The 24,135-nt window shown below is 46.1% G+C and overlaps 11 protein-coding genes across 11 annotated transcripts in view; 6 read left to right on the top strand and 5 right to left on the bottom strand.

Annotated features, from left to right (window-relative positions):
- Positions 1-26: 26 nt before the first annotated feature.
- Positions 27-1,799, top strand: SERLADRAFT_349296 (uncharacterized protein; the record flags this gene model as incomplete). The annotated part of the gene is made up of 10 exons (XM_007318545.1): positions 27-92; positions 153-279; positions 337-624; positions 679-845; positions 894-943; positions 997-1,012; positions 1,076-1,198; positions 1,253-1,460; positions 1,535-1,683; positions 1,743-1,799. The coding sequence occupies 10 exons, from the start codon at positions 27-29 to the stop codon at positions 1,797-1,799; spliced, it is 1,251 nt and encodes a 416-aa protein (XP_007318607.1).
- A 125-nt stretch (positions 1,800-1,924) lies between these two features.
- SERLADRAFT_468146 (glycoside hydrolase family 79 protein) lies at positions 1,925-4,415 on the bottom strand (the record flags this gene model as incomplete). The annotated part of the gene is made up of 8 exons (XM_007318544.1): positions 1,925-2,324; positions 2,380-2,711; positions 2,762-2,877; positions 2,933-3,120; positions 3,171-3,344; positions 3,405-3,615; positions 3,666-3,774; positions 3,835-4,415. The coding sequence occupies 8 exons, from the start codon at positions 4,135-4,137 to the stop codon at positions 2,171-2,173; spliced, it is 1,587 nt and encodes a 528-aa protein (XP_007318606.1).
- An 87-nt stretch (positions 4,416-4,502) lies between these two features.
- Positions 4,503-6,808, bottom strand: SERLADRAFT_361588 (uncharacterized protein; the record flags this gene model as incomplete). Its single annotated transcript, XM_007318543.1, has 2 exons — positions 4,503-6,696; positions 6,768-6,808. The coding sequence occupies one exon, from the start codon at positions 6,692-6,694 to the stop codon at positions 5,423-5,425; it is 1,272 nt and encodes a 423-aa protein (XP_007318605.1).
- Positions 6,809-7,008: 200 nt separating this feature from the next.
- SERLADRAFT_449360 (U1 snRNP 70K protein) lies at positions 7,009-8,851 on the top strand (the record flags this gene model as incomplete). The annotated part of the gene is made up of 5 exons (XM_007319045.1): positions 7,009-7,315; positions 7,380-7,444; positions 7,501-7,642; positions 7,706-8,072; positions 8,134-8,851. 5 exons carry the CDS (start codon positions 7,009-7,011, stop codon positions 8,384-8,386), a joined length of 1,134 nt encoding a protein of 377 aa, XP_007319107.1.
- A 1,267-nt stretch (positions 8,852-10,118) lies between these two features.
- SERLADRAFT_438194 (uncharacterized protein) lies at positions 10,119-12,531 on the top strand (the record flags this gene model as incomplete). Its single annotated transcript, XM_007318542.1, has 5 exons — positions 10,119-10,272; positions 10,588-10,650; positions 10,704-11,148; positions 11,199-11,329; positions 11,387-12,531. The coding sequence occupies 5 exons, from the start codon at positions 10,119-10,121 to the stop codon at positions 12,529-12,531; spliced, it is 1,938 nt and encodes a 645-aa protein (XP_007318604.1).
- Positions 12,532-12,757: 226 nt separating this feature from the next.
- SERLADRAFT_468136 (uncharacterized protein) lies at positions 12,758-13,615 on the bottom strand (the record flags this gene model as incomplete). The annotated part of the gene is made up of 5 exons (XM_007318541.1): positions 12,758-13,032; positions 13,089-13,128; positions 13,180-13,248; positions 13,300-13,379; positions 13,440-13,615. The coding sequence occupies 5 exons, from the start codon at positions 13,483-13,485 to the stop codon at positions 12,974-12,976; spliced, it is 294 nt and encodes a 97-aa protein (XP_007318603.1).
- Positions 13,616-14,820: 1,205 nt separating this feature from the next.
- Positions 14,821-15,374, top strand: SERLADRAFT_390085 (uncharacterized protein; the record flags this gene model as incomplete). Its single annotated transcript, XM_007318540.1, has 2 exons — positions 14,821-14,845; positions 14,909-15,374. A coding segment is annotated over one exon (211 nt), but the record flags the coding sequence as incomplete, so codon positions are not given.
- Positions 15,375-15,772: 398 nt separating this feature from the next.
- Positions 15,773-17,351, bottom strand: SERLADRAFT_468132 (uncharacterized protein; the record flags this gene model as incomplete). Its single annotated transcript, XM_007318539.1, has 6 exons — positions 15,773-16,034; positions 16,090-16,188; positions 16,249-16,388; positions 16,456-16,553; positions 16,605-17,052; positions 17,112-17,351. 6 exons carry the CDS (start codon positions 17,307-17,309, stop codon positions 15,974-15,976), a joined length of 1,044 nt encoding a protein of 347 aa, XP_007318601.1.
- A 144-nt stretch (positions 17,352-17,495) lies between these two features.
- On the top strand, positions 17,496-17,972 carry COX6B (subunit VIb of cytochrome c oxidase,COX6B; the record flags this gene model as incomplete). The annotated part of the gene is made up of 4 exons (XM_007318538.1): positions 17,496-17,554; positions 17,616-17,649; positions 17,705-17,805; positions 17,887-17,972. Coding segments are annotated over 4 exons (280 nt in total), but the record flags the coding sequence as incomplete, so codon positions are not given.
- Positions 17,973-18,125: 153 nt separating this feature from the next.
- Positions 18,126-21,093, top strand: SERLADRAFT_356160 (uncharacterized protein; the record flags this gene model as incomplete). The annotated part of the gene is made up of 9 exons (XM_007318537.1): positions 18,126-18,370; positions 18,429-18,760; positions 18,808-19,147; positions 19,206-19,358; positions 19,416-19,550; positions 19,603-19,735; positions 19,789-20,066; positions 20,122-20,419; positions 20,469-21,093. The coding sequence occupies 9 exons, from the start codon at positions 18,155-18,157 to the stop codon at positions 20,927-20,929; spliced, it is 2,346 nt and encodes a 781-aa protein (XP_007318599.1).
- SERLADRAFT_369838 (uncharacterized protein) overlaps positions 20,963-24,135 on the bottom strand; it is a gene marked incomplete at both ends in the record, with an annotated part of 4,306 nt that continues 1,133 nt past the window's right edge. Inside the window, 13 exons of the mRNA XM_007318536.1 lie at positions 20,963-21,127; positions 21,268-21,364; positions 21,421-21,460; positions 21,528-21,659; positions 21,713-21,839; positions 21,890-21,949; positions 22,002-22,032; positions 22,091-22,116; positions 22,166-22,201; positions 22,263-22,560; positions 22,620-23,277; positions 23,325-23,387; positions 23,484-23,780. Coding sequence (XP_007318598.1) covers positions 20,963-21,127; positions 21,268-21,364; positions 21,421-21,460; positions 21,528-21,659; positions 21,713-21,839; positions 21,890-21,949; positions 22,002-22,032; positions 22,091-22,116; positions 22,166-22,201; positions 22,263-22,560; positions 22,620-23,277; positions 23,325-23,387; positions 23,484-23,780 — 2,030 coding nt within the window. The remainder of the gene's footprint in view (positions 21,128-21,267; positions 21,365-21,420; positions 21,461-21,527; positions 21,660-21,712; positions 21,840-21,889; positions 21,950-22,001; positions 22,033-22,090; positions 22,117-22,165; positions 22,202-22,262; positions 22,561-22,619; positions 23,278-23,324; positions 23,388-23,483; positions 23,781-24,135) is intronic.

Here is a 24,135-nt window from a genome sequence, read left to right as displayed (position 1 = left end):
GCTCGACATCCCGCAAATATTCGAAAATGCTCGAAGATCAACCCTCCATAGGTTATCAGTTGAAGTCTTTACTGGACACAGACTTATACAAGGTGTGGAATTGTCAACTTTCAGCCTCGAATTATACAGTAATGAGGCTCTGATCCGATTAGCTGACTATGCAGCAAGCTGTTCTCTCACATTTCCCGGAAGCGCAGGCAACTTATCGTTTCACGCACCGGGATAATAATGTGTACTTTACTCGAAGTTGCATTGACGAGTTCGAGTCTGCACTAAGTCGTAAGCTGTCATTAAATTTGTCATATTCTTGAACCAGTCACCGTTATCTTTCCCTAGACTTTAAAAGCGTGGCCTTGACAAATGAAGAATTAAAGTGGTTGACGCGAAATTGTTCCTACCTCAAGCCAGAATACTTGTCTTACCTGTCATCTTACCGGTTTAAACCTGAACAAGTTTCCATTCAATTCAAGCCCGTGACAATTGGTAGTGAGCTAGGGGATGTTGAAATCGAGGCAATGGGTCCTTGGGTTGAGACTATTATGTGGGAGGTTCCTTTGATGGCCTGTCTCAGCGAGACATACTTTCGCTTTGTGTCTAAAGACTGGAATTACGAAAAACAAGCTGGTGAGCGCTATCGTCTTGGAGGAAAAATCGCACCTGACATAAAATCATTGTCAGAGCGTGCATACGAAAAAGCAACAGCGCTGCTGCAAGCGGGATGCACATTCAGCGAGTTTGGGACTCGACGCAGGCGATCTTTCCATATACAAGACCTTGTAGTATCAGCACTCATCCGAGCATCGCAGGAATTCCCCACCCAAGGAAAATTCTCTGGAACGAGTAATGTGCATGAACAGGCATCTTATCATGGATATTCTTTGACACCGTAATAGGTTTATCTAGCTTATAAATATGACTTGATGCCTATAGGAACAATTGCACAGTAAGTAACTGTATAATCTGGATGCCCTACTCATCATGTCTTATTACTCGCAGCGAATGGTTCATGGGGGTTTGTACACCCAAGGTTTTGTCTAGAATAGTCAAGATCTGAAAAGAATTCTGCTTCTTCAAGGTGGCTGCCTTACGCGGCTACGAACACGCAAATTCAACCGCCCTTGATCTTTGGGAGCAAGTGTATCCGTCTGACCTTCTCGTTGCTTTGACGGATACTTTTTCTACTGAAGTGTTTTACAAGGTTCGCCTACATATGTGATCCAAGTAATTGCTCCAACGTTCCATGCTTTTGTAGGAGTTTATCACTGACAAGAACCGTGCAAAACGCTGGAAAGGGTTACGCCAAGATTCTGGGGATCCCTTTATATTTGTACCGCGCGCGAAAGAAGTTTATGAGAGCCTAGGAATCAATTATCGCGAAAAGAGTATCATTTTTTCAGACGCTGTCCATTTGGATAAGGCTCTAGCGTTAAAGAAACAATGCGACGATCTCGGCTTCGTTTGTACGTTTATTCAGTTCATATCCTCTTTACTGCACTGTTGACGCGGTACCCGCTGCAAATGTGATCTTGAATAGGTTCATTTGGGATTGGGACATTCCTCACAAATGACTTCTATACCGTGTCTAGCGGAGGAAAAGACAAGAGCAAGGCGTTAAATATGGTGATAAAATTAGGAGAGATAAACGGAAAGCAATGTGTGAAAATAAGCGATGAGTTGACTAAGGTAGGCCATTCTTGAAGGGACACCAAGTTTGATGAGGTCATATCTGACATATTTACTAGAATACGGGCGATAATAAGACTGTCTTGGAAGTTAAAAAACTGTATGGGATATTGTAGAATTATGACCTTAAGTCCGTTCCTAGACAAACAAACGCATAGGATCCAGGTATCAAATTTGATAAATGCCTAGCCCACTCCAGCTAAAGTTTGCTTGCTTATCGACACAGCTCAAATAAAAGTAATACTGTGAACTCTTGAATAGCAGGAATACTGTTCTAATAAAATAATGTTGGATCTTTCCTACACAGCCAACGTCACATGAGTGATTTCTGGTGACCATGCCTCCTCAAAGTGCTGCCTGAGGTTCGATTCATTGGTTTCGCAAGACATCTACGTTATGAGTATCCAGACAGTTTGAGAAGCCCCCGTGAATAACAAAAGGTAGAGATACGAGCAATTTCTGAGAAAAGAGAATGAACAATACTTTACTACAAGAATTGGACTAGTACAACTTCTGTCTCTTGTATATCGATTCCAGCACTGACAGGTATGTACTGTAGAACTTCTTGACCACTGACTCTGGCATCACTGGTTTCATATGTTTGTCCTCCCCAGGTCAAGCCCGATGTGTCGTTCGCGTAGCTGTGTGAGGCAAATATTAGCAATTGAGCGTTCACCACACGGCTCGAAATTATACCCAATCTCCAGTCTTTTCAAAGACATTGTCTCTGGAGACACCCCGTACCCACCAAGGTTCAGGTCGAGGTGCGTCGAGGTGCGGACAGAATCTCCGGGAAGATACGCCAAAAGATTGATGAAAAGAGCGCGTGAAAGAGCACCATTCTCATAGAATGCATAGCCCGTGATGTTTGCATTGTTAACTGCAATTTCAATTGCTTTTGTGTCTCCGGAAGAGCCAATAGCCTCGGCGGCAATGATAGCAGCATAGTATGGAGGTTGAATATGAGGTGGAAGAGGCGTGATAGGCGATCCATCAAGTATCGAATAGTTCAGAGTAACTGGTTGGATCTAGTGATTCGTCAGTAATCTCGAGACTCGAAAACGTAATCCGAACGAACGAAGTTATACTTGTATCCGATGCCCTCATGGAAGTGCAACCGGCTAATTCCAACCTGCGAAGCAAAAAATGAATAGTCCAATACCCAAAGAGCTGCCCCAGCAGTGTTGCTGACACCTGCGATACGAATGTTAAGCGCTTTCTCAAAACTTCCGCGAAAAAAATTAGAGACCAGGGGCACCGTGGCATGACATACTGTTCCCCTCCCCAATGATATAGTCTAAACCTTGGGCATGGGTCGCACTGATATCGGGAATGAAGACAGAGATATTGCCACGGATGTAGCTTTTGGTCATAAGTTGTTGTAAGACCGCGCCACTACCAGTACAGAATGAACCGCTGTAGTCATGCTGTGAAATCCTGTGCCCTCAATCGTTAGATAAGGCCCGTTGCAAAAGTGAAGAACATACGTCCTAATGAGGGAGCCTGGTTCCGAATTTAAGATACCGCCGAAGAAAATGGCTTGCGGGGAAAACCAAGTGACGTTGTGAGAAGATCCAGCAAACGCTCCGCCAATGAATTTTGTGTAGGATGTAGGTGAAAGGCCTGCTGCATCGGAAACATTTGCAGCAAAAGTGGACCACCTAAATCGAAAGATGAGTGAACGAAGTACATTCTCGTACATAGTATCAGATTACACTTACTGTGAAATATATTCTGTAGGATCCCAACTACTATTTCTTGCACCGTTGCTGATGTACAGATCTGCCTCGTTGCCAACTTCGATGAAATCCAGAGTGATACCCGCCTGCTTCACGGCTGGAGTATTGAATGCCTCGATCATGGCCTTTGTTTCTAGATATGCCGCTGTAATATTATATTGGCCTAAATTCACACCCCAATGTACGTGTGTCCCTAGACTCAAAGTCAGCTAGATGAAGTGTCGCACAAACGGAAACAATTACCAGCAGGAAGATGAGAAATTATTTCATAGAAGGCGTATCCGGCGCTGATGTTGGTCGCCTCCGGGTACGGGGTAATGGCGGTCGATGGCGGAAATATATCTTCTTCGTACTTGTACAATGTTTTATTATTGTGGCAATGGGTCAGATATACTAGTGAGGCCACACTTACCTCGACTCCAGGACTAAAGATAGTGTGATCTTCGGAGTCAGCTCCGATTCTGATCCAGGGGGGTTCTCCAGTGATTTGTACCATGTTATCGAGGGCATTATAGAAGAACACATTTGGCGCAGAAGTTCCAGCCCAGTCTACCCATCTATCTTGTTCGATGGAGAGGGAGATGAGCTCTGGTGCCACTGCCGGAACTGTAGAAAGTGCGGCGAGAGGAATGGAGACATTGAGGGCCGAAGCAAGCAAAGGGGCCAAAATAAAAACAGGATATAAACTGCGCGACGAGGGGACCATCCTGAGCATCTTCACAAGCTGTAAATCGAGGGATATGCTGGAGAGTGTCAATAAATAAGGAAGATGACAAGGATTATATATGCATGACAGTGTACGGAAGGCAGCACGGGACCAGGCTTTGTAGTTCTTGAGCGCCTCATGACCTTGTGCATATATAGCAGAAAGCTCTATAGGTCACATTCAAACTGTGCAAGCAGCACTGGGGTTAGTCAGCTTTCACCGAGGTCATGGGCTTGATCACTGGGCTGCCATCGTGTATAACAAGAATCCTGAATGTCCGTAATCTTCTCAGGCGTTCCCTGCCTCGACATCAGTACTAGTACAGGTAAAGATGCTTATGTAATATAAGCAGTTGCCACCCAACTTTGGTGTTCACCGCCTTCATCTCAGAAATGTCGGACGTACGAGCGCTACTCAAAGCAAAGCGACAGGAAGTGCGTGTCAGCCATCCACTAGCTTCGTATTCATCCAATGGTCAACTACGCTGCATAATATGTGGATCCGTCATCAAGCATGCGTCCGCTTGGGATGGCCATCTGGGAACCAAGTCCCATCGCATGAATGTTCTTCGCTTACGGGAGGAAGAACGTTTGAGGGAGGAGCAGGCTCAACATGATAACATGGGAGCAAAAAGGAAGGCTGTGAAGGATGACACAACCTCAGACGAGGCAACGAGCAAAAGACCCAGGGTTGATGGCTCCCCTGCTGACGCCGCAGTTCACGACGCTCCTGGTTCTTTTCCCGTCGATTTCTTCTCGGATTCCTCCAGAGTCCCCCCACCAACCTCTGATGACTCTGACGATGGCGAAAGTGGACCTCCTCATGTCGTTCCTGCATCAAATACAAACCACACTTCCAACGATCCCGCCATTGATCTTGAGTGGATCAAATTCCAGCAGACTGTTGTAAATGCTCCAGATCGTCGGGAGACATACGAAAATGCAACCATTTTTGCTGAGCCTGAGCTCGCTTCCGAAGTCCCAGAAGGCTTTCCTTCGCAGTCAGTCGACGCTGAAACTCTTTCAGATGCCCCACATAGAAACACAGACGAAGAAGTGAGAAGAAGGAAGGAACAGGAAGAGAGGGAACTAATCATGGATCGTCTCCTTGACGAGGAGAGAGCGCAGGAAGAGGCGGATATTAAGGTTAGCGTCATGAAGAGTAGGCTTGACGCACTGAAAAGAAAAAGAGAAATGGCGAGACTCAAAGCCGTATAATCACCTTCAAACTAAGGTATATTGTATCTCATTATAATTTACTCTGAGTGTGTGTCAATATATCAATTGAACTTATTTCAGATGACCTCCACATCCTTCGAAATATCTGTATCAGATACTTGGCGTCCTGTCCAATCTGTCCAGTCAACTCCTTGCTTGTGTAGCATCATCAAAGCCAGAATAGCAGGAAGATACCACAGACTATGTTGAAAGATAGCCCTGGCTTCTTTCTCTCCTCCAGATTTCCAGAATCTCCACGCCGCACGAGTGCAGACGGCATTGGGGCCTAAACTTGTGATGGCAAAATACCACGTAGTGAGACCAGAAAGCGGAAACATCAGGGAACAAACAGGAATGAGGATAATAGCGTGTCTCAATGCAACAAGGGAATTCTTCTTTGGGGAGAGTACTGAGAGCATTTTGTAACCTGCCTGGGCATACGAGGCTCGCATTAAGTGAGAGAAAGCGTTGAAATGCGGAAACTGCCAACTGTATAGCAACAGGAAGAGTGCTAGTGGCGACAGAGGATTATCGATCATTGATATGTCCATGCTGGGCAACTGCGAGAGGAAGGGGGGAAAGAAAAATTCCAAAGGATAATCCGACGAGGGAAGCAGCTTTCCCCCACAAGCTGTCCACCCCATCAAAGGAGGCAAACCGCCCACTACGGCACCAACCCATGTGTTGAGTATACTTTTTCGCTTGAGCCAAGTGTATAATCCAGCGTAGAGGACTATATTGGCGGCCCCCAGTGAAGCAGTGATCGGATTCAGAGTTAACAGGATGGCTGGACCTGCAACACCAGTCACTAATGCGAACCCTGCAGCATGAAGGGGGCTGATGGCCCGGCGCACAAGTGGTCTCATACGAGTCCGAGTCATTTGAGCGTCATAGGGAATCTCCTGCAGTTGATTGAGAGTGTTTGCAGATGCTGAGCAAAGTGCAGTTCCTACTGCGGTAGACAGTAGAGCGGGTACTGTGGCAGGTAAAGGGGACAACGCTACTCCAGACATGGCAGTCAATACAACCAATGCAGTTAGACGCGATTTGGACAATTGTGCGTAAACCTTGAGAAGACGTCGAGGAGTAAGAACATCGACTTCGCGGTATGGAGTGGTGGTTTGGCAGGTTGCAACATGAGCGATGAGTCGTACTGGGATACTCTCAGGTGTCTTGGAGATGTCTTCCACGGCCCAGGAGCCATTGTGCGAGAAGAATGAAGCGAACTGTGGTTTTGTCAGAGACGAATACAGCCTGTGAGGCAATGGCCATCGTTGAGGGCGGTGAGAAAAGGACTGAAACGCTTGGAGACGGCGTCCACACGTATTCCAGGCGAATGCATGTCTCATTACTGCGGATGAGATGCGTTAGAATGGCCATTGCTGTGGTTGAGTAAATGGCCAGCACAATAAATATGCTCACCTACGCACAGACCAATAGGTCAATAAGAGAGCTCTATGCTCGGAGTTTGAAATCTCGTCTTTCTTGCCCGCGTCCACAGAATCCAGTGCTGGGCCACTTTTCGTTCCACACTTGTCTGGCCATCCATTGACGCGCCAAAGCGCGCTTGTAAGCTATAAAGCTCTCGAATCAGAGCTCAGTCCTTGCTCTTTAGTCCCTCTATCATCATTCTGCAAAATTATCCCCAGCCTCCAAACTAAACATGCCCGGCACGCATCTCCTTCCTCCAAATCTTCTCAAGCTCTTTGCCCCACGTCCTCCGCTTCCCTACGCTCGACCAGTCGGCAAGGACATTGACCGCATAACCAACAAAAATGTCGATGGTGTCGGCTCTATTTTAGCTCAGCTGAAAGAGGCTTCAACAGCAGGTCTCCTCAATGGCGAAGGCGATGGTATGGAAGAGGGCGAAGAGCCTGCATTCACTCATGCAGAAGAAACTAAACGGCAAATCCGGAGAGAAGAAAGGAAGCGAAGGAAAGTGGAAGAATTCAAAATAGCGAAGGAAACTTGTGAGTCGTTTCTCTTTTTTTCTTAACTATTCGTAACAAATCTCATTGAACTGACATTCTCCAGATAAACCTTCCGATGATCCTGAAGCTATAGGAGACCCTTACAAGACGCTCTTTATCTCTCGCTTGGTGAGTTATCTTTTTTATTATTTTGTGGCCATTTGAGCTAACTTTATATTGCACAGCATAAAGGCGCAAGTGAAATGGAACTTCGTCGAGACTTCGAAAGCTTCGGAACTATCGAGCGAGTCAGAATTGTACGAGATTCCAAGGGGCGCAGCAGAGGCTATGCTTTCATCGTCTACGAACGAGAGCGCGATATGAAAGGTAGTGAATGCAAGACGTTACCCCTCGCAACTGTCGCGCTAACCATTGTCGCCTTTTACACAGCTGCGTACAAGGAATCAGATGGCTTGCACATCAATGGCAAGCGAATTTTAGTCGATGTCGAACGCGGCCGGACAGTACGTGGTTGGAAGCCTCGTCGTCTGGGTGGAGGACTTGGTGGTCGCCCAAAGCCTGTAGAAGCACCTCCTGTTATAACCCCAAAACCAGCCAGAGGAGGCTTTGGCGGCGGCGGAGGAGGAGGAGGCGGTGGTGGTAGAGGTTTCGGTGACCGAGGCGGCGGTGGCTTCCGAGGTGGTAGGGGCGGCTTCAGGGGCGGTGGTTTTGGCGGCGATCGAGGCGGCTTTCGTGGCGGCTTTGGAGGTGGAGGAGGCTTCCGAGGGGGGCGAGATGACTCTGGTGGAGGATTCAGGTTAGTGCTCTCTTTTTCTTTTTAGTCACCTTGTGCTGATGCTGACGAACTTTATTTTCAGGGGACGTGGAGGAGGTATTGGGTATCAAGGTGGTGGTTTCAACGAAGGCCCCACGAATGGGTACGGTCCTCCTAATGGACCAAGTGGTTATGGAGGTCCGGGCATGGGACCAGGTGGGGGGCCAGGTGGAGGCCCCCCTGGATATGCCCCCCCTGGCCCTGGTGGTGGGTATGGAGGTGGGTATCGGGGAGATTTAAAACGAGAAGGACCTGGTGGGTATGATGACAGAGACTCAAAACGACCGCGGTACTAGGGTGCGGTTGCTCCATTCTACTCTATTGTCCGGCTATTTTGGCTCCATGTTAGGTGGGGTTTGTAAGTGCATGGTGTTTTGTTTGTTTTCATTTTCGCTGCTGCATATGCGTAAGTATTACCATGAATGATGTAGACGGGGAAAGGACATAGCAAGGCAAGTGTAAGTATGACTTTGATTTCAAATATTTGCTTTGCAGCACCATAGGTCCTAGGACTGGTCGCCTGCTCAATTCCTGAAGTTACTTGCCCTATCTACAATAATGGAGCGTGAACGATAGCGTATCCAACGAGAGGAATACATTAATGTAAGTTGGAAAGCCCTGAGAAGAAGGCGTTTTGAAATGCCTGGCTGAATGGTAGCTTTCTTGAAACTCTTGTGGCCTGACTGTCATTACAGGTTGTAGAACATGGCGTAGGCTAGAACTGTATGTCTGCATCTCTAATTGATGTACGTGTAGTGTGTACTCGATTCATTGTCTTGCTATTACTCGAATGTTTGAGCGCTATTCCTAAGCCTCGCCGCAGTGTGTAAGTTGAGATCAATGTAACTAGTACTACCGTACGGTAAGTGTACAGCCCTGCGACTGCGGAGACCAGCGTCGGATATGTGCATCACGATTAATTGAAGTTACAAAGAGCTTTTCATAGCCAATGAGTAAGTACTTATTTATGTACTTCGTTGCCGTTCTGATATATCTGCTCAGAACCGTCCGTGCCCTTCAAAGTTGTAAGAAATCAGCATAAGTACGAGTGACTATCATTACGTATTCAGCGGTCCCGGGTGACGTACAAATGAAAGAATCAAGGATATTGTTGTCAACAATGTAGGCATCCTGAGCTCCTTAGCTCACTCCGCCGCAGCATCGACGACAGATCCGTGAGCCCGCACTTACTTGTTTCAGAGAGCGCCATCCCGACAAATGCAATGAGCAAGTACCCTGTTCTTATCAGGCTCAAAGAAATAAGCTTGAGATTTTATCCAGGTCACATGTATATCCATGTTACTAGTAACACTACATCCCAGGTTCAGTAACGGCCCAGTAACACACTGGCACTGCCTGGCAGGATTACCCCTCTACCGACAGCATTAAAATTTTTTGGTGTTTTCTGCACGTCCCAAACATAGGAATCACGGAACAGCCCGATCGTTTCTGTTGCTCTTTTATGTTTGATGGGCCATCTCGCAATTCACAAAAAAGGTTAGTGCTTGTGCTGATCATTCTTCCGGCTAATGCCTAGCAACCCCCGGCTCCGCGATCAACAGCCTTCCCTGTCATTGGCTTAAAGCACGCTTCAAAATGATGGCTGGTACTTGCCTGGTACACCTAGAAATTCGAGCCTCGAGCTATCGAAGCAAAGTGTATGGGATCCTGACTATCAGTTCAAAGGCTTATTGACTTCTTGGTAGTATAATTTTTAAGTGGATTATTAGGGCGCACACTCGCACTCAATATGCGACATGCTCAGGTCATCCTGACGTATGTTTTGCTTTGTTCCTGGATGTTAATCAGAATTATTCGACTCAGCTGTACTATGCGACTCCGACAAATCTTATCTGGGCTAGCTTTTTAGCACCCTAGTAAGCTGGCTGAAAACAGCAACATGGGATCAACACATCCCGGGTGCCCGTTTTAGTCTTTGCTATCGCAGTGCCCGCAAGGTTTATCGTCTTCTTCGCCTGAAAAAATCTGCTGTCCTGTCAAATAACATAGAAAGCGAACCTCAAATGTATGTATTTCACTGTTCGTCGTATGGGGGTTGACAACAGGGAACAGAACGGTTACCTTGCCACCAACGTTTTCTTGGTTCCTAGATCTGATCGCACGTCTCGTGAGCCTGCTCCCCGTTTTTGTGCCACCGAAACGTCTGATAGTCCTCCCCCTCGTGCGCTAAAATGCTGAACGGTGACACCGGAAATCGACTTCTACTTGTCGTCATTCCTGTTCTGTGATATCCCTATCATTCGTTCGGTTATCTCTGTCTACCAACCCAACGACACGTTTTCTTCCTTCCCTTTTTGCTTCCTTCCCCGTGTCCTCGGTTTGTAAGTTGCAACGAATTTCAGTCTACTCTGGACCAGCTGGGCCTTTCAGATTGGCCCGATCTCCGGCTATCGCGTTAACCTCCACACTCGAACAAAATCATCCCAAACAAACACAGGATTGTCTTTCCTTTTCTGATTGACACTTCCAACATAAGTTGGTCCTGTCCAAGCCGATAACCTACTTCGAAGTCACGCTGCTCGGAAAATCTCGATGAACTGTAAGTTTCTCGTGTCTTTCCTGGTCCCGCAGCTTGTGATCTTTATACGAAAGCACAGGAGATGGTTCAAGAAAGCTATTCCATGCTTGAGCCACAAACAAAGCACGACTCCCTTCACCTGAATTCCGGCGCTTGTGCACAGGACATTGAAGTCGATCCAAATCCTGATTCCTCTGCTTCATCGCCCAGCTCCTCTGTTCACTCACCTATAACGCCTGTCATAATACGGCCAAGTTCTGCATCTGCGACATCTGATGGGAGAGAACCCGAAATTGCGAAAGATCCTGCATCTGGTCCTCAACGTGCGAGGTCGACCGGTGCAGCGAGTAGCAAAGGAGACAAGGAAAAGCGCAAACGCTCTCGTGTGACGCCTGAACAACTTGTGCACTTGGAACGTTTTTTCTCTGTGGACAGAAGTCCTACTGCGGGACGGAGAAAGGAGATCAGCGAGTTACTAGGGATGCAGGAGCGCCAAACACAAATATGGTTCCAAAATAGGTGTGTTTTATGATATTGGTTGTCGTACACTATAGGTAAATGAACTACAGGCGAGCGAAAGCCAAGCTTCAAGACGGTAAAAAGGGCCGTGGCGGTAGCATCGACACACCCCCAGACACACCTCCAGAGTTATCGACAGGATACGAAGCTGAACTGCACACACTAATTCACGAGGATGAACGTGAGTATCTTCATACAAAGGAACTTAGAAAGATGTTCTCAAAAAAAATCTTCCCAGCCGTGACGATCATTCCTTGTACTGATCTTTCTATCGGAACATGGCGGAGAATCGCGACGACGGTAGGAAAACATGATTTGGTTGCCTACCTGTGCGACTCAAAGCGGTGTCTGACGTGGTTCATACATTCATCGGGCTATGGCTTCAAGATGGAGATTCCCTTCGACATCATTGTAGACACCGAATTCACTAATGCAGCCCCAGGATCTGGATTGGCTTCTTTCATCTTGTCACAGCCACCCACATTCTACTTGGAGAATTTTACATCGCCTTTATCTAGCCAAGGTCGAGATCCAATCCGTCAGTGGAAGAGATGCGCCGATTGGACCGAGGGTCAACAAGCTACCAAGATTCTCCGTCACGACCTTATTGGCTCAGCAGTCCAATTAGCGCATGTGCTTCGCCATCTCAATGCTCATACATCAGGTTCAGATATTCGGCTACACAATCCATCCTATCATCCAGGAGAAGAGGCAGCACCAGTACTGGATATCCCTCAGCCCCCGTTAGTAGCGCTGACTGGGCCAGGGTATCACTATCAGGGTGAAGCCCTAGATTCACAAAGTTCTAGTCACTTAACCAATGACCGCAAACGCTCGTACTCTGGTCCCACTATAATCCAAAACCATGCCTCACAGCATGAGTCTACTTTTCCGAGCATTGTAGTGGATTCTTCTGGCAGCACTCAGCAGGGATCTTCGTCCGCCTTCACTCCATCATTCTCTCCGTATTCAGGTCGCCCACATTCGATACAACGAAACCACTCCCCCATGTTTACCGATTTCCCAGGTGTAGAACAACACAATGTATCAAGTCATGCTCATTCGTCTCTTGATTACGGCGCTATGTCACTTCCACGCAGTGGTGCTTCCCGCTCATACCCAGTCCCTCCTATGACAAGGCCGCTTTTCGGTGAAGATATGCGGATTGTTTCATCCTACCACGCAGAAGGGCACTCTCCAACGTCAACTGGATTCTCCCAGCCAAGTTTTCATACCCCGTCACCACCACTGTTGACCACCCCTTTTCACCCCTCCCAATCCATATCCGTCTCACGAGGCGCGGATACTCTCGAGTCGTCGATGGTGACAATGTCTGGGATGCCTGGTGTAACCTATGAATCAGATGACGACGTACGTCGTTGAGATATGTAAATTTATATTAGTCGACTTTCATCCCAACAAAGTTGTGTCTGTGTTTCTGTCCTCGACAATTACTCAAGCCTTCACTTCTCCTGATCATGATACCCTCTCCGTATTAGTAACTTCACGACCCTCTGTCTGCTCTGTTATATCATTAATTCTTGATTATAATCACTTACATACCATTTCTAGTATAGTAATGCAGGCCTTGAATGCTTTGGTTATCGAGGGATATGACTACTGTCTTTTTTTGAAGATTTCGAAGAGCACCCGGTATGACATTTCCCATAATAACAAGATTGGGATTAGATGCAAGGGGACAAACGTTTCATCGATGCTGCGAGTTCGAATGACTAACTACTGGTGCCCACGATACGCTACTGTTAACTAAGGTTGACCGCTCACTGTTCGCGTAAATAAGATAGAAAAGCAAGGACCATGTTGGTCACGATGTTTCTCGTTCTTTGCTTATGCGTGCAGTATATGTTTTGCTCACGATATTGACTGCAACAAAAAAGCTGAGGCAAATGGTCTAAGAAAGGGACAAAAGTGCAACTCACATGCTTCCATGTAACGTTGCAGGCATCGTGTCAGACATGTCTTTCGCGAAAGTTTAGCGTCAAAATAATGGGAGATACAAAACACCAATACCTCTTCTGTACTCGAAAGTGAAGACGAAGGCTTCGTTACACATTTAGCAAAACATTTCTCGTTAGTTTTCTACGATAGAGGAGTCAGAATGACATCAGAATGAAACGGTCCATCACATACATTCATCAACTCCTGAGCGTTTGCTAGCGCAATCTCACTACGCACAGAATTCATCACAGCTTCTTTGCGAGCGGCGAGATCTGATTGAATATATTGACGCATTCATTTCTCTGTTATAACCGGATTTCACGACCTCTTACCTGGAGAAGTCGAGGATGGCACAGACGTTTTGAAGAAATCAGACATGATAATGACAAAGATAGACGAGTGTTTCAGTTAAACAAGGCAGTGTAGAGGCCAAAAGTTGGCGTGTCTAAAGAATGACCAAGACAGTCAAGGATGAGAATATTAATGGTTTCTCAGAGAGAACTGGAACGTGACGAACTATTTTGCAGTTTCCGCATTTAGTAGTGGCCATGGCATTCTCCGGAAATGCCAGTCTGGTATCATTACGATACTGTGGCAGTATTCAGATCTTTACCAGGATTTCATATCGCTGAAGCACCGGACGTTGGACGGCAGGAAAAAATCTGCAAGTGTACCGGTCTGTGCTTTACCAAGTCATACCCTTACTATTCATAACTAATCGTAAAACTCTACTCGCTGTAGTACTAGTAATCGGTGATGGGGGCTCGTGAATCAACTGCCCGAGATAACGGCGAACCTGGCGTCCCAGATTATTATGAATTGCTTGGAGTCGAAGAATCAGCATCGGGCGACGAAATTAAAGTATGGATGAGCTCTTTGAAGTGAGATCAGCGCAGTTGAGTCTGGTTTGCTACAGCGCGCCTTTCGAAAACTGGCTCTTGTTCATCATCCTGACAAAAATCAAGATGACATCGAAGGAGCTACTCAGAGGTTTGCGGCAATTCAACAAGCATACGAGGCATGTGCATAAGTCATCTATTGGAAACGATGTAACATTACTCAAACAGGTATTGAGCGACGAGCAAGTGAGTTCCCAAAAATAATTCTGCATTCTGATCGGAATTGATCATGGTTGGTTCATGTTAGGAAAGAGCCTGGTATGATTCACATAAGGCATCATTGGCCCCAGAACCCGATGCGGACGCTGTGTTCGAGGATATCCGACGAGGAGCACCCCCACCTCGTGCACGCGATCGTGGGCTGACCGTGCGTCATCTTTCCCAGTTCTTCAGCGCAACAATCTGGTCGGGTTTCGACGACGGAGACGATGTACGCCTTTTGTTTATGCTTAGGAGGTTCGTGTGCTAAAAAAAAGTCGTGAACTAGAGTTTTTTTACGATATACCGCAACCTTTTTGGACGGCTAGCTCAAGAGGAAGCCCTTGTATCTGATGCAGTTTACCCATCATTTGGGAACTCGTCATGGCCTTGGGCTTCTGAGAAGAAAACCGATACGGAAGAAGCTGCAAGATTATTCTATTATAAGTGGCTGAATTTCGCATCTTCAAAGGACTTTTCATGGATGGACCAATGGAACACTACAGAGGCTCCAGATCGCAGAGTTCGTAGGTTCGTATGAAATTAATCATAGTACTGTTGCACTGCCGTGGAAATTTAATATTCATATTTGCAGGCTCATGGAAAAGGATAATAAGAAAGCTCGCGAAGATGCTCGAAGGGAGTTCAACGACACCGTCAGAGTGAGTAACCAGATAAATTTAATCCACCGTAACGAACAGCTAAAGTTAGTACGTCTACAGTCGCTTGCTTTATTTGTCCGGAAAAGAGATCCCCGCCATAAGGCTCATCTTGCACGTCAAACTCAGTCTAAAGTGGCATCTGGTTCAGCTACACCTATGCAAGGGGTCGCTAAAAAGAAAGTTGCCCCGGTTGTGGATTATAAGATTCAGGAGTGGCAGAACATCGACACGCGAGGTATGCATGACGATTTGGAGTGGGCCGCCGCAGAAGGAGGAGAGTCTGAAGAGTGGGAATGTGTGGCATGCGGGAAATCATTTAGGAGTGAAGCGGCATGGGACAGCCACGAACGCAGCAAGAAACATTTGAAGGAAATCGCAAAACTGCAGAAAGAAATGCAGCAGGACAATGAAGAGCTGGATTTAGGGGAAGAAGTGAATGTGATTGCCGCTGTTGCAACCGGAGATCAAGAAAATGCTACATCACCTTACGCTGCATGCGTTACTGGAGGTCTAGATGAAATCCTTTCGGCCACACGTCCCTCCCCCCTTGAAGACTGTAACACAAAGGAGGCAGATTCTCCAAGCTTAACCGACAAAATCGCAAACGCTCAATCTGAGCCAGGCACAGCCAACCGACTGGAGATATCTGACGATTATAAAGATTCTTCGTCAACTATCGAAGAGCCCTTACTCAAGAACAGTGTGGATAATCAGGATCAGGCGAACCGTGACCATAAATCAGAAAATACCGCTACGGTCACAGAGCATTCTATACCCGAACTCTCCAAACGAGAAAAGAGACGGTTGCGCGAGATGAAGAAAGCTGAGGCTATCACACAAGCTGAGCGAGACGCATTAGTCAGCCTGCACCTTTACACACGAAATTTTTTGCTAACGACATACAACAGCGCTGCAACGTCTGCAAGGAATTATTCGGGAGCAAAACAAAGCTATTTTCGCATATTAGAGACACTGGACATGCACTGGCAATTGATGAAGGACGAAAAAAGGGCAAGAAAAACAAAATGTAGACGATGGTACGGGCTTCTCGGACCTTTTCCAATAAAAACTGGATACTATATGATACTAGCATGCTAGGTGAGTCGGCTAACCCATTAATTGTGAGACGTCTTCTGGCGGGTACTTCGTTTGGGAAAACGTCAGTAGACTATGAGGCAGTTTATAAGCATTCATACTCAGTACGAGTAACTTGAACAACATACCGCTTCAAGCTCTGAATGTATTTTCGACTGACTTCGTCGTTTAGAACATGGGCCACCTGATCTGAAGATATCTTCTCGCGGGCGGAACGCTCATGAATACTATACAGCATCCATTAAGTCAGTATCAGAAGTACTTAATAGGAAAAATTTAGAGCGCACCCCACCATAGTGACTCCTATAGGCCAAGGAGCGTTTCCAATAGATAGTCGGAGGTAAGAGTCATTGGCTCTCTGATACTGGCGTTTCTGCATATGATGCACGATCTCAGCAATACGCAGCAACATATCAGATGGTAACGACTGGGGGGGGGAAAACAGGTCACGCTGTCTATCTGGTTGAATTAAATTGCTGACTTGAATGACGTACTCTCGAACGAAGCGTCTTGAAAAGGGGCTTCAGGTATTCTGCGGACTGAACCTGGGTGGCTGCGGCCAATTTCCCTTGCGTGGAGCGTTTAATATGATCTAGAGAAAATGATATTTAACTCCAGCCCTGAAATATAAGTTTTGACCAACCTGGTCGATCATCCATAGCTTCTTCCCATTCTTTTAACGTACGCTTGAGGGAATAGTAGATAATGGGATAGAGCTTGTCTGGGTCAGTCTTGATGAGACCTAGATCTAATACGCCAGTGGTAGTCATGTCTGCGTCGCCCTTCTTTTTCCCTTTTCCCCTCCCTTTCATTTCTCGCTCGACATTCTCGACGTCCTCAAGAGCCTTCTTAAAATCATTTTGGCCGCTTGAGCGCTCATGACCTTTTTCTTCAATGAGCTCAAGTGCACGAAGACGTAGTCTGCGCTCCTTGTCAGATTCACCGAATAAACGAATGGGTTGGCCCTTAGCTCGAAGCCGACGTATTGTTTCCTCATTTGAAATATTGAAAGAAGACTCGGGTTTGGGAGAATCGGATTCAGCAGAGGAAATGATGGGTGTTGGCGACCCCGAAGTAGGACGACTTATACTCTATTCTCCATCCACGTGTCAGTTGACTCTAGCAGGTTAAGAATGCAAATAAAACACACTTGAGCTTTCGTTGTTGCGTCAAGTCTCTTCTGTGCTTCTTCCTGTGCTGCTCGCTCCTTTGCTTGGACTCGTGATTCCTGGTCCTCCTTCAACTTCTCGATATCTCCTCTTCGCATATACTTTGCTTGACGTGAATTGGTTCCATCATCTTGAATTAGTTTTCGTTTTGCTGCGATCTCGGCTTTTAGTGCATCCATTTCGATACTGTATTAGCTTGGATTGTCAGAGTCTTGAACAACAGAGACAGGTCCGTCTGCTGATGTAAGCAGCGGCTAAACCCGCACCAGCCCGAGAGTCAATCATAAATTCCTGTTTGTCCTTTGCCTGTTACGCCCGACCGCAAAATGTCTGATCTCTCAAAGTGAGCATTGTTGTCTTTCGCCTGAGGAGACTTTTTCATTTCGTTCCAGCAAATACATCCTTCAAACTGCTGGCTTTGATGGTGAGCAAAAATCGCGTTGAAGTGCCAGCAACTCGCTGAGTTGCCTTGACATGTTCTTTAGCCCGTTTTCCCAACACGAATCAAACCAGGCATTGGTGCGTTAACTTTCTTTGTTTATCTGTTTGATATTCAATTTCATTTGTAACGCAGCTACCAAAACTATACGGACTATTTCAAATGTGTTGCTGCTAAGGGAGAAGACTTCGCGCCCTGCAAGCAGTTTAAGAGGGCCTACAATTCCCTTTGTCCTAGTGAGTGCATTTGAAACTGTAGGGGTGTCGTGTTCTGAACTACATGCAGATGAATGGGTATGATACATCAGTATGCTATAGGTGAACTTATACTCACGTTGATCCAGATAAGCAAATTTGATGAGCAGAGGGAAAGCGGGACATTCCCAGCCTCATTGGAGCCTTGATAGACTACAGCACATGTTGACAAGTTGATAATACAGTGGATTGTCAGACGAACTTGAGATGAACTATAACTTAAGGATATGGTGCAGTGTAAGTAAGGTTAGGGTTTACGCCCAGCCAATCCATCTTAATCGAGTTAATGTGGAACACATATTGGTACTGAACGGCTTATACACTCAACTGCATGGCGAGTATTAACATTAACTCTTTGGCTGAAAATGCATCGAGACTCGGAATGCGTATCCAAGAAACGTTCTCTGAACATACCCGCGACCTATCCATAACTCGAGGATCAGGTTCTTTGTTTGACATGCCAGATGAGAAAGTAAAGAACATTGGCCGACAGTTGGATTCCAGCAGCGATAGAGAGAAGCTAGATGCCATGAAAAGACTCATTGCAGTAAGTGTATTAACTGTCGTATTAACAATGCCATTGCCAACCCGGCGACCTGGAAAAGCTGATATCCAAGGGTCGCAATGTGTCCAGCTACTTTCCTCAAGTCGTTAAAAATGTGGCCTCTCAAAATCTCGAAATACGCAAGCTGGTGTACATTTATCTCTTACGATATGCGGAACACGAACCTGACCTTGCCCTCTTGTCCATCAATACCTTCCAAAAGGATCTCACTGACTCCAGTCCGCTCATCCGTGCCATGGCTCTTCGTGTACTCAGTGGGATTAAAGTACCAATGATAGGCAGTATTGTCGTGTTGGCTATTAAGAAATGCGCAGCAGATATCAGTCCTTATGTTCGCAAGGCAGCCGCTCTTGCCATCCCGAAGTGTCACCAGTAAGTTGGGTTCACAGTCATTGTGCAAGGGTTTAATTGTTCCTTAGACTGGATGAAGGTCACCAAACGTCACTGATCGATATCATCTCAACCCTCCTCCGCGATCGCTCCCCACTTTCAATAGGTAGCGCCGTTGTCGCTTTTGAAGCTGTCTGTCCCACCCGTCTCGATCTCCTCCATCAACAATACAGGAGACTTTGTAGACTAATGGTCGATGTTGACGAATGGGGCCAAATCAGTCTTCTTAATCTTCTGATCAGGTATGCTCGTGTAATGCTACCAAAACCAGTGTTATCACACGACGGCGAGATGGTAGAGGAAGCCGACTCGGATCTACAGCTGCTTTTAATATCTGCTGAACCTCTTTTTCAGTCAAAAAATCCAGCAGTAAGTCGTATCATGATGCATATTATTATGACTCGCGTAACCCCTTAACTCTTTCCAGGTTGTGTTGGCCGTTGTTCGCGTTTTTTTCTACATCGCTCCTCCTTCTCAGCACTCAAGATTTACCAACCCCCTTCTACGCATCCTAAGCAATTCTAGAGCTGTAGAACGTGTAGCCCTTTCATATCTGGTTGTAATTACATGCGCGCATCCGGTAAGTCGCATTTGGCACTATCCTCGAGCACAGAATTTATATCTCGTTGCTCTACAGCACTTATTTTCGTCCCACTATCTGCGGTTATTGGTGCGCGCTGATGATCCTCAGCAGGTTAGAAGAGATAAAATACGGGTTTTGCTCAATATCCTGAATGCTGATAACTATCAAATCATTCTCCGTGAATTTACTGTCAGTTTCTCATACAAGTAATGTCTTTATGCCTACTTATGTTATATTTCAGACCTACGCTGAGGATATGGATGACGAAGTCGTTGGGAATGCAATCGCTGCTATTGGTCATTGTGCCAGATTAATTCCTGATTGTGTCCCTCAATGTCTGGCTATTCTAATGGACATGATCAGGAGCAAACAAGGTAAGAAATCAACCGCTTAAAACTGGAAATTCAAAAACCACTCTTCTCTATAGACATAATTGTCAGCAACGCAGTGCAGATATTGAAATCCCTTGTTCAAAACCAATTACTTTCTGGAACAGTTGTTGCGAATGTCACACATTCTCCTCTTTCCATCATATCTAGTTTAGCTGGGAAAATAGATGACGTTCGCCATCCGCAGGCGAAAGCTTGCGTTATCTGGCTTGTAGGCCAGTACTGTGTCACCCAGGAAAGCGGAACCTTCTTCGAAGGTATTGCAGATTGGGCTCCTGACGTGTTGCGAAAATCAGCGAGATCTTTCAGTTCGGAGGTAGGATAGAGATAGTTTTGTTATCCTACGTATGCTAACCTGATTGGTTACCAAGAGCAATATCGTCAAACTACAGATTCTTACACTCTCTGCGAAACTACTTGTCATGTGTCCCACAGATCGTACACTCGGTCTTCTATGCCATTACGTATTTTCAGTCGCCCGTTTCGATATAGATTATGACGTTCGAGACCGCACCAGAATGTTGGCATCACTCTTGGCAGGCCTTTCCCCGAGTATAAGTGGAGATGAAGATACTCAAGATCAAGGTGGCGTTGTCCTACGAAGGGAGCAGGTTAAACGAGTGCTATTCGAGGGCAAAGAAGATGTTTCAGTCAATGAAGTGATACCAGGTACATGATGAATGATTTTAAAGCGAGGCGCTTTACTAAAATCCTATAGGTGAAATCCACTCCCTGATCGGTTCCCTAAGTCTCACGGTGGGGAAGGACGTGGGGAGCAATACTGTGTTGCCGGAGTGGCTAGAGTCAGGAATTGACCCCACCTTAAGGGTTAACGAGGACGATCCAGTGTTAACACCTTCCGTTACCACAGCAAGATCTCAATATCCTATTGTTTCTGCGAATACTGCGCCTATTGTTTTGACACCAAACCAAAGTACTTCACCGCCTGGCAACGGTAGCAAAGTACCTTGGAAAGATTTGGATAAATTCTATGAAGACGAAAGTAGCGAAGAAACCGAAGAATCTGAGAGTAACAGTGATGGAGAACATTCTAATGAAAGCGAGGAAGACAGCCACGAAGATAACACGGACGACAGCGTTACTGATGAAGATGGAAGTAGTATTCCGAACGATGGCAGGGAAGAAGATCAGGAAGGGGTACAAGAGAATACGGTATAATACAAGCAAAACAATGGAGCTAGAGGTATAAGACTACAAGATTGCACCTTCAGGGATATCATAATACAACGGCTGCATCCATATGTCAGATACCATTGTATGCACCGTGTCAGGTTGGCTTACCGTATTAAACACATGATAGAAATGACCATTCACACCTCCTTCATTATTATTCCCGTAATATTCCATAGGGAACCACTAGTTTAAGCGTTAATAAGCTATTATAGCAGCGACAATGATTAACATACGTGGTCTGGTGGTAAGACTTCTTTCCATGCACGAAGCGTCCGTGCAGCTTCGGTCTCATTGGTAACTCCGTGGCCATGTTTTGGGAGAACAAACTGGCCGATTTGCAGCTCAGTGTCTGTTACAATTCCGCGGGATAAACGCGCATATGATGTCCGATATAAGCCTCTGTAGAAAATATACTCGCACCTGAAAGCAGACCGGATTAATATCGACATTCATTTTGAGGCAATGAGTTAGCTAACCATCTATCCCAGTCTTGGTTGTCGATATCGTAGACACGGCCTCCAGATATTAAGATATCATATGGTGCCGCTGCAGCATGGTTTGGTATGGAGCCACGATCACGAACTACAACACTCACGTTCTCGAGCCAAAGGCTTCGTCACTACATAACCAAGGAACACGACAGGCTGAGGGTATGATCTCGCCATGATACGCGCGAGTTCTCTGCTTTGAAGTTCTCGATCCAGTGGATCTTGCTCTAGTACCAGATGGCTGAACTACGCTTTACGTTTCTTCATGGGGATGACTAACCTTGTCCATTATGCGCAACCACAACTGTCACTTCCGTTCCATACACTTCAAGTACAGCCTCTATGGCAGGTGCGAGCTCTCCGTTAGGGGAAGGAAGCAGGTGATGGGTTGAATTAATGATAGGGAACTGGCGAGACATGATCAACTTGACAAGGGGAGATCAATCATTGTCCTAACCTTAGACAGCAGGGCAGCACCCCATGTATGCGAATTTGGTCCAGGGCCAATGTCCACGTACTATGGATGACAGAGTCAGGGTATAAACTCATTGGTGAAAAGATAGACGAACATAGCCTAGATCTTCTGTAATGACCCGAGTCCTATGTAGAGAGAATAAATTAATCATTCAAGAGAGTAATCTCTATGTGTTGAGCTCACAGATCACGGTTGCCATAGACCACACGCTACAAATATCATTAGATAAGTGCAACAATTTGCGATCATATAGTATACCTGCAAATCAGTCTCCAACAAGCCCACAACATCGAGCTGCATATCTCTGCAATGGAACATCTATTTAGGCTGCATGTTATAATGGTAGCAGGTTGACTCGCCTTATCAGGTCCCGCATTCGGCGTTGACTATCACGTCCTACATTGTCAATCCCAAAGTGTACTGTCCATATACCAGCGTTAAAAATTCGAGTTCCAGCTTTATAGGGCCTCGGTCCCACAAGCGGCCATCGGTATAAAGTGATGAGAAGAGAGGAGATAGACAGTAGCGCCAAAATCAATCGAGTGCTCTGGGTGTACGAGGCACGTAGATTCAGGGTCACATAGGAGCTTTGCGTACTTGATGACCTCCATCTAAAGGCCGGTGATAGTAACAGAATCTGCGATAACAATACTCTGAACATACGAAAAGCAATTAATATTTGCACTCGAAGGAACTTAAACCAAGGACTGACATATCAGTTCGTTCCCTGAGATAGATGCCGCCAGGAACAAAGGCATATGCCACTGTCCAGATGCTAGCCAAATCAAGGATGATTACCACGAAAAAAGCTGTGAAGTATGTCCTGCCGACTTTTCCTGCAGCCGCCGCCTGTTGTAATACCGGGGGCAGTAGAGACATGAGGAAGACAGCCAGGTTCAGGCCGCCAACATAACCAATCCAATTTCTATATTGATACATGACAATCGCATTGGCTGTACCGTACGCAAACCATGCAGGGTGAGTCAGAAGAGCCTGGGGATGAAGAAATGTTGGTAGCAGGATACCAACAGCTTGTGCAATCAGAGTAAGAGAACCGTGCACATTAGGGAGTGGTCCTCTCGGTTTTCCATTTTCGTATCCCGTCCATGACCAGGTGATCACCGTGCTTGCATCCGAAATCAAATAATGTAGGCTGAAAAGTAAACTACCAAGAGCGAGCGATGAAGTTAGCCAGGGCAGAGACTGATTAGTTCCTGCGAGTTTGGCTATTTTTTCCTTTGTATTTTTCTTGTTGTCATCTTTCTCGGGCGACCTAGTGGTGCGACTACTGAGCTCATAAATAGCCAGGACAGCGAGCGCAAGCCCAGTTTTATTCCATCCACCCGTCTCCTCATTCACTATGGGCCAGACTGTAACAACCATTAGTAAAGCATACCATGTCTCGGTGTAAATTCACCTGGGTTATTTGAATGGTTTGCATGTTTTGATAATGAGGACAGTATGAGTCCTAGGCCCATGACTAAGTGAAAGGTGAGATCGCACTAGTAACTCTTCTGATTAGGGTGCAATTGCAACGTACGGATGCCTTGGTATCCAATTGCATCTTCATCCCCACCCGTGGACCAGTCCACGGTCTGTCTTATAAGCAGGACAGAATTGGCAAAAGTGACCGCATACAATCTATGAAGCGGCTTGTGCAAAGCATACGCCCCTATTCCAATTAACGAAAGTATGTGCAAGACTACCCGCCCTTTCAACGTAGACGCCCAGGCATGTAGAGGAGCGATACCAAGTAACACCGGGGAAAGCGTCGCCAGGAGCGCGAGTTCTGGTCCTGATATTGCAAGCTCCCAAACAGAAAAGTAGAATATAGTTGGAATGAGCGAGGTGAAAATCGACCAAAAAATGTACGCTAAAATAACGTAAGTTAGTATAAGCGCGACTCAATTCAGCAAAAATTAAAATAAAAACTCAGAAGAGGAAGGAGGTTCTTACATAGATAAATGTCGGATACGAAGCTCATCGCAATTCTCCTTTCAGTAGAAATAACCAAATAATGAGGTAGCCACATTCTACTAGAACTTAATGGCTTGCTGTCGTCACTGTTCGACTCCTTTGATTCGGTGATTGTGGTTTTCATTATTTCACCGTCAGGTCGTGATCCATTGAGGTCAACGATTGGAATATTTGGGCTACAGTATCGGTCACAAATTTTATACGACGGATGCGACTGATGTACATTTGTATCTTTCATACTCGAGTCCAGA

The sequence above is a fragment of the Serpula lacrymans genome (genome assembly GCF_000218685.1).
Source record: "Serpula lacrymans var. lacrymans S7.9 unplaced genomic scaffold SERLAscaffold_7, whole genome shotgun sequence".
Classification (NCBI taxonomy): domain Eukaryota; kingdom Fungi; phylum Basidiomycota; class Agaricomycetes; order Boletales; family Serpulaceae; genus Serpula; species Serpula lacrymans.
The sequence above is the reverse complement of the archived record's forward strand: the minus strand, read 5'-3'. Positions and strand labels throughout refer to the sequence as shown.